The 8,468-nt window shown below is 31.9% G+C and overlaps 1 protein-coding gene across 5 annotated transcripts in view; it reads right to left on the bottom strand.

Annotated features, from left to right (window-relative positions):
- Positions 1–7,669: 7,669 nt before the first annotated feature.
- Positions 7,670–8,468, bottom strand: part of Pcdh15 (protocadherin related 15) — a 746,672-nt gene continuing 745,873 nt past the window's right edge. For all 5 annotated transcript variants that reach the window (XM_071610757.1, XM_071610756.1, XM_071610753.1 and 2 more), the window contains one exon: positions 7,670–8,221. In XM_071610757.1, the coding sequence (XP_071466858.1) occupies positions 7,670–8,221 (552 nt within the window). The remainder of the gene's footprint in view (positions 8,222–8,468) is intronic.

Here is an 8,468-nt window from a genome sequence, read left to right as displayed (position 1 = left end):
ACAATATGAGTAATTTTTAGAACAGAATTTCATTATCTTACATTTATGGCCTTTACACAAAGTTATCTTTTTACCTGACTGGCATCTTCACCTGGGGACTCCTCTTGGCCTCTCCTCTTCCCTAATTTTACGCAAAATCTTGTCTTTTTGACCAATGACCATTATCCTTCAGGCATCTGTCCTCTATAAAGACTTTCTTGACTTACAGATTAATTTCTGCTGCACTTTTTTTGGGAAATAAAAGCGGGTTCTATTAATAATTTCACACAAACAGTGAGTTCACACTGGCTTGTGAAATTCAGTTACTAAATTTTAAAGTTTTGGAAGCTGGTTGTTAAGCCATTTGCTTGAAATTGACCACAGTGTTATATCATACAAATATACAAACATAGCACATCATTTTTCTTTTCTTTTTCCTTTTTTTTTTTTTTGGAGAGCTATCTATTGTTATTCAGACATGAATATAAAACACTAGTATGCTAGGTAAAGCATTAGGCAAGCATTTAAGATGATGTCATGTTTTTCAACTTTTTATCTATCTTATAGGAAACTGTTTTATTGGGCTGAAAAAATGTTTCCTAGCGCCTAGAATTTCAAGGGGGGAAAACACCCTAATCAAATCTGTATTCTGAAGAATTAAGTTGGTGCTTATATACGCCATCATCAACAAACTGCACGGTATAGAGCTGTGAAAATTGCAGACCTTTACAACTTGGTTGTTGATTAATGATTTAATTAAAGTAGGATTAATATAAATCTATTGGTAAGAAAGAATGCTACTGAAAGTTGGAAATATTCTGGCAATCTACCCTTCTAGCAGTCACTGTAGAAGGTGATAATAATAGAGTGACAGTTACCAACTTCAACACTTGAAGATCTTCTGGAGGAAAGGCTGATGTTTGCAATCTCTGCAAGAAGAAATTGAGAAGCAAGGGAATAATTTTAATGACTACAATGTATCATATGGTGTGCTTTTTAATGTGACTCAGGAAAAATTTCTCTCAGGTCTTGGCAATAGGCAAAGTTAAATTCTCTTAAGTAATTGCTTTTTTTTTAACTTTATGTACTCTATGAATGTTGGACTCAATCCTATTTCATTTTTTGATCTGACAGAAGAGAGATCAGAGCTTTATTTGGGTCCTAAATAACTAATGTATGGAAGGATGTACACATAAGTCTGGGTGCTAATCTAAGCCCTCCGTTTACTCTTCTCCCATCTTCATTTCTCTTTCATCACACTCTTTCTACCTGATTTCTCCTCCTGTGGACTATGTATTTTAGTAGCATTCTTGTTCTGAAATGGGTTATAAATAAATAACACAGACAGGAAATGGCACCGACCTGGTTCTTGAAAACAGTTGCACATGGAAATCTTGATTGTTTCAAAGGAATACTGTGCTCATCATTTCAGTTTCTGCTAAGAAAAGTTCTAGGACACTTATATTCAAACTAATTTTTGTAGTTATGAAAATTGAAACAGAGTTTGAAATCTCATCAGTGTAATCTAGAAACAAAGGAATAATAAAGCTAAAATTTATTCTCAAGTTTCCCCTATAGTTACAAACATTAGGAAAGGAATGAATAATGACCTAATGATGACTCAGAACCCAAATTATTTCAGCCCTGAATATGTCAGCCCTCGTCAAAATTCTTAGCAAGAATATGGTATTAACTGAATGATCCTATTTAGATACTCATTTCTAGTCTACACTTATTACTCACCAGGTAACTTATGAGAATTATATCCCATTACATGTATTGGTATAAGTAAGTCTCTAAAATAATTTAAAAAGGCATTTAGTATGCTTATCTTACTTTTAAAAGTCATACTTTTATGGCACCTGGAATATATAATTTTAGGTTCCTCTACTCAAAAAATTAAAACCTGTCTGAATTTTATATTAATTTATATATGTAAATGTATATATACTTATGAAAAAATGCACTATCTTATGTGGGAATAGTATGAATAAAATATGTCAGTATTTACATTATGAATAAAATATTATATGTAAAAACAATATTTTGAGATTAATGCACTATTATGTTCATGAATTTTATATATTACTAAAGTAATGTAAATGTATGTAGACTTTGGTTTTTATCATTCATTTAAGCCTGCTAAAATTCTTCTTTTTTCAACCCTCATTATACTATAACTGCTATTTTTGTAAGATTAGAGAATTCTGAATTCCTTGTAGGATATGGCAAGGCAAAGAAATCTTACAGGGAATAAAAAATAAATGGGTTAAAGTCAAAAAGAGTCATGAAGATTTGACATTTCCAAAACTTCTCCATGAATGGGCTCATTTATGCAAATGATGCTGTAACAATTAGGAAGAAAGAACAGCTCAACATAGGCTAGAGTTTGATAAATATCTTGTCTCTTTCATACCAAACTTCAAAAAAAAACTTTGTTATTTTGATACATTATTATTATTATTATTATCATCATCATCATCATCATCATCATCATCAACATCATCATTATTTTTCAGTTCCAGGGACTGAACCCAGGGGTTCTTAAGCCACTGAGCTATATCCAAGCCCTTTTTATTTTTATTTTGAGAGATACAGTATCACTACTTTGCATAGGGCTTTACTAAGTTGCTGTGACTATCTTTGAACTTACAATCCTCCTTCTTCATCCTCCTGAGCTGCTGGCAGTACAGGCACGTACCACCACAACTTTAAAGGTATATTTAAGGTGTTTAAGTTGAAATGTGTCATATCTGATGACAGGTGTCAAAGCATTCTGCTGGATCACAGATACAAAGTCCCAAAACAGTCCTCCTTGTAGCCTAGCTTCTCACAGTGCTTTTTAGCACTGCTTTTCTTATTTTAAATTGATCAGAGGGATAATGAAGAAGAAAGAGGAGGAGGAGGAGGAGGAGGAGGAGGAAAGGGGAAGGGAAGTGGGGAAGGGGGAAAAGGGGGAGGAGAGGGAGGAGAGGGAGGAGGAGAAAAAAACTATAGATTCCTTTTATTTCTCTTTAAAGGCATATACCTTTATTAGTCCCATAGAATAAAAATGATACTTCCTTATAATTTAAATTATCTACTATGTGAATTGGTTAATGAAATCTACTTTAGCCATTTAGGTAAAATATAAAAATGCGGGCAAATCTGTGAAAGACAATTCATGGTAAATTTATAACCTTTTCTTTTTATATACCATCAAAGAGCCAGCAAATACAAGCTTAGATTAAATATCTGTTTTATTTCTTTGCCTTGGGGATGTCTATATTGCCATTTTCCAATGAGATGAATGTTAAAATGGTTGACACATAGGACATATTATAAAATGGTAGGGTGAGAACTCATTCACTCTATTTAATAAAATGTTTTTGTTAAATTTATTCAAGGAGGTGTGCTGGCATTGGAAATACATGGATAAATAAAATTCTGTTCTACCATAGGTAGAACAAAAGGGTAAAGTGGCAAAAATTCTCTATGTTTAAAATGGTTTAAGATTATTTATTTTAAAAGACAATTGAAATTGTTGTATCATTAGCAGTATTGGGAAGATAGAGCTGCATGTATCCAGGAAAGGGAGCTCACATTTAAGGCATATATATATATATATATATATATATATATATATATATATATATCTTCATCAGCTTCTTAATACAGTTATGTTCTCATTTAGCATTTCTGTGAACATAATTGACTGAATGTATGCAGTGTTTACTTGATTATAAAATGTTTCTATGAATAAATAGGGTGTTAGAAAGCACATTCTCACTCTTTCTAGAACTTGGTGGCTTAAGTACATGAGTGAAATGGAAAAAGAATAGAATAGTTAGGAGCTTTAAAATATACTTCTAAACATCACAAGGTAAGAATATACAGAGAAGGGTTTTCTTTTTATTGTGAAACTGAAATACAAAACAATGGTTACTGATTTTATCCATCTGACACAATAATGAGGAATCATTTTTTTTCAAATGCAAATTTATTTTTGAAATATTGTGTAATGCATTTTAAACTTTCTAATCCATATTCTTTATGTAATAACATAATATTTGTTAAGGAAGAACCGGTGTTTAGATAAAGAAATTGAGGAAGCAGTGGGTAGGCTAATAATTTTTCAAACTATAGACAATGTTCAATTCTTTCATACATGTGCTTAACTTACCATAAACTTAAAATAGTTTATAATGAAAAAACGTACCAATCCAAAACGAAAGATTGTGATTATAAAGATCAAGGCCAATTAATGAAAAAACACAATTAAAAGGTAAAACAAATTCACATATCATTTGAAAATAGGGAGAAACTATCAATAAAAAATAGAGGTCCTCAATACTATTTTGAACCTATCCCTCAGCCTTATCGCTGTGTTATTTGCAGGCACCTATAGGCATCTGCCCTGAGAATAGATTATTAGCACTTTCTGCCTATTTTACTAGTTAATTGAAGTGGTATATAAGACCCACTTATGGTATAAAGTGCAGAAGGTGAATGAAGAACAACAAGAGAAAAAGCAAGAATTATGAAATAACAGAAAAAAAAGTATCTTCCTTCAAGAATCAATAGTCAGTTATTTCTGACTCTATAATACATAAATGTTATTAACAGTTCCTTAATAGTAACTACCATGACCATCTGGAAGAACCTACTTATGGTAAGTAACATGTTTTAACATCCCTGTTACAATTTGGTTTAATAACATGAGCAACATATAGCATAAAATTCAAGGCAAACTTTTTTTATGTATTCAACAAAGATGCTTTTGGCCAACCTATAGTTGCAATTCTATGACAGCTGTCAGGGATATTAATTAATAGAAAAGATAAGTCTAGAAACAAAGGTCAACAAATATGATTTGATGGTTATTGTGTGACAAATGACTGTGTCACCTTGATCAGATATACTCCTTCTTCCTCACCTGTCCTTTAATGCCCATAAGACCTCCTGAATCAATGGTTTTAGCAATATTGTTTTTATATCAGTCTACTCTCATCAGTGATGATCTACTATTTCTTTTGCATTATTGAAAGCTGGGCTGATTAAAACTAAAATGAATTCCTATGCCCTTCTAGGAAAAATAACCATAAATTTCCTTATAAATATTTACATAGAAAGGTCATTTATACGAAGTATTCTTAAGATTAAACATACTTGATAATTTCCCCTGTGTTCCACAATTTTAATCCTGAGTCAAGGATTTATAAAATAGTGAGAGTTTTATCAAAGTAACTATTCAAATGGTTCAGATTTATTTAGTTAGTATTAATTTCACTGCCCTCCATCCTTTCCCCAAAATATAATGACCAAATATTTTATTTGGTTGATCTGTGTAAATACTGCTTATCTTTGCACTGTGTCCAGTAAGGTATAGATTAACTTCATGATCAATTTTACTAAAACAATCATTTCAAAAGTTCTGAAATATTTATGATTAAATAGCTTATAATATTTGCCTATTTCCTTGTTAAAAAGTATACCAGAAAATACAATGGTATCTCATCTGTCAGGATATTAGTCTTCTGCCAACATCATATTTCCAGAACAATGTCCAGATTCCAACAGTGATCAAAGAACTCTTCTGAGAATCACACAGCTTTTGCCCAAATCTACATACCTTATTCCTATATCAGACTTAATAAATTTTTAAATAACAGTAAACAAGAATAAAACACAAACTCTCCCACCAGTATATTAGAAATTGCAACTAGAAGAAAATTTTTGAGAAAGGCATAGCAACAAGTTAAATTTTATAGCCAAAATTTGAAGGAAAAATTATGTAAAGCTATATGGAGAGAATATTTGGAATACTGGTTGAGATGACATTGGAACAGAAAACAAAAAATACTAAGTTATATTCAGTGATCTGATTGGGCTCATAGGGAGACAAGATATGCTTAATCTAACTTCTACATAAACTATTTTATAGTAAAAACAATTGTTTTGGTGATTGAACAAGTAAGCCCTGGAGTTCAATATTACAGATCATTGGTTCACAAAATTCAATGTGCATTCAAATCACCTTAGGATCTTGTGAAAATGTGGATTCTTGTTTGAGAGGCCTGGGGTGGGGGCATGATTCTATATTTCTAGCAAGCTTCTATTAATGTTTATAGTTTTTTTAACAAGGGTGTAAAAATGCATTGATTTCCAATTAAATTAGATAAATGAGATGTTACGGTATTTGTCTTCAAATACTTTTGAAAATCTGAAATGAAAGCATACTAGTAATATATGTTGGCACATTTATGTAATACACTTTGGAAATAAGGAAATTGTATTTTAATGTGTGAAATATGTAAGAGGGGTATAAATAATAATGCATTATTCAATCCTTCAACCATATACTAAGCATGCATGAAGTAATGTAAATGAAATCTGTGCAAAATTTGAGGTGACCTATATCTCTATCATACTAAGTCATAGTCAATAGAATTCTGAATTCTCTTAAACTATATTATTTCATCTTTCTACATCTGGAAGGTATGCAACACACAAGGCAAGTTTTTCTAAAAGAATAATTTATTGTAGTTTCTATTAATGGTAAAACTCTGTGCTTTGTTCAGTGGTGAAAAATTAACAACTGTTCTTTGATTTAAAAAAAAATGTCCAGGCAATCATTTTCTGGCTCTGAACTACAGGCACATAAATATGTGCATCAAAATAGTCTATAAATAAACCAGAGCTGGGAGAAGTTAAATATAATAATGCATTTGAAGTTATGGATTTATAGCCTTTGTAGGCATTTCACATATTATATAAATTTGTGACTCTGCCAAATTCTTTTCTGCTGGGTTCATAAAATATTCATGTCCAGTGACATTAATGTGAGACTTTTCTGGCCTTACCATGACTTCCACACTGAAATTGTGGTTCTAGCTGCAATATTGCCTATTTGACCTTTGCCACTTCTCAGTAAGCTTTTACTGAGGGTGAGAGACTGTTTTGTTGCTCCAATTATTTAATTTCCAGTAGCGAAACCAAATGATCTACAAAGTATAATATGGATAATGTATTTTTAGGGGGAACCAAGTAAAATTGTAAATTAAATTTTTTTAAAAAGATATGACCTGAAGTGTTCCGTGTTTCTTCAAAGGTGTATATGTGTGTGTGTCTGTGTGTGTGTGTTAAAATCTGTAAAACTTTAAAATGGATAATAAGAAAAGTAAACTCATGATTCAGAATAATTTACAGGTGATTTTCACCTTTACTACTTTCATTTTTTAAAAAAACCGGGATAATATAGACAACAATTGTACAAACCTGTTACCTATAAAAATCCTCTTAATATTTTCCCCATTTGCCTATAGAAAATAAAAATGTATGTACTGAAAAATGTGTTGTGAAGTTAGAAATGAAGCACAATTTGTGTTAATTAACAAAATATGAATGATTACTTAGTAAATTATGTGTTTATTAAAATGAAAAATAATTCAAAACCCAACAAAATAGCTAAATGTCTAAATGATGTGTTTTTAGTGAATCGATTCTGTCCAAAAAGATTTTCTGGGAAAAACAATTAATTGATACAAATGTGAGTGCAAATCTGTCTGTTTTTTTAAATTTTAAAGCATATTGTTCAAAGTTTTAGCTTGTGTGCATGATATAAATCCCATACATTGTTTTCTCAGTGACAATAAAAAGCACAGTTCATTAAAAACTGAAGTAAAAATTAAAATAACTTTTAAAAAATCAGTCACAGTTTTGTCATTGGTATATGGAGGTTGTTCCAGGGACCCATCCAAAGCTCTTCATCATCTGACTGTGTGTGGTCACTATGGAATTCCAAAGTCTCCTTGATGTTCTTATTGTCAACCATGGACTCCTGTTCCACTGTGCTTTTCAGCCTGTTCCCCAATGACTTTGCTGCTGTACTGTCAGTTACCACAGGGCAAGGGGCAAAGGTAACCAACGTTGGTCTTTTGTTCATTTTCTCAGTAGAAAATGGCCCCCTTGACAATGTGTTCAGAGGTACACTCTCCTCATGTGTCACTGCCAACTTCTCTAATTTCTTAAAGTGCCTCCCCTGACGGACAGGGGAGGTAACTTTCAAGTTATCAGTGAGGCAGGCACGGCGGGTTCTCACCACAGAACCATTCTGTGCAATATATATATTGCCATTGATATTACTGTGGATCTTAGCATTGTGAAGACGGTTTCTCTGACATTCCGGAGCACTGTCTTCTCCAGTTGAACTAGTTTCATATTCTCGATCAACAACTAACTTGATCATTCTCTTTCTTGCCCACTGACAAAATAAAAGGAAAAAAAAAAGTGTTAGTCATTATCAAAGGAGTGAAAGAGACAAAGAACACAATGCCTGTGAAATTTTAAAAAGTGTTATGTAGAAAGTTATCAAATGTAAATAAGTCAAGAGGGGTACAAGGAAGCAACTCTTTATTCACGTCAGTTTAGTTTCACAAATTCTTGATTGGCTTCACAACATGATATATTTGAATAAAGTGTTGCTGAGCTAGGAAGCAGACATTCCAGGA

The sequence above is a fragment of the Marmota flaviventris genome, chromosome 4 (assembly GCF_047511675.1).
Source record: "Marmota flaviventris isolate mMarFla1 chromosome 4, mMarFla1.hap1, whole genome shotgun sequence".
In the NCBI taxonomy this organism is placed as follows: Eukaryota; Metazoa; Chordata; class Mammalia; order Rodentia; family Sciuridae; genus Marmota; species Marmota flaviventris.
Note: the sequence above shows the minus strand (reverse complement) of the source record. Positions and strands in the feature narration are given on the sequence as shown.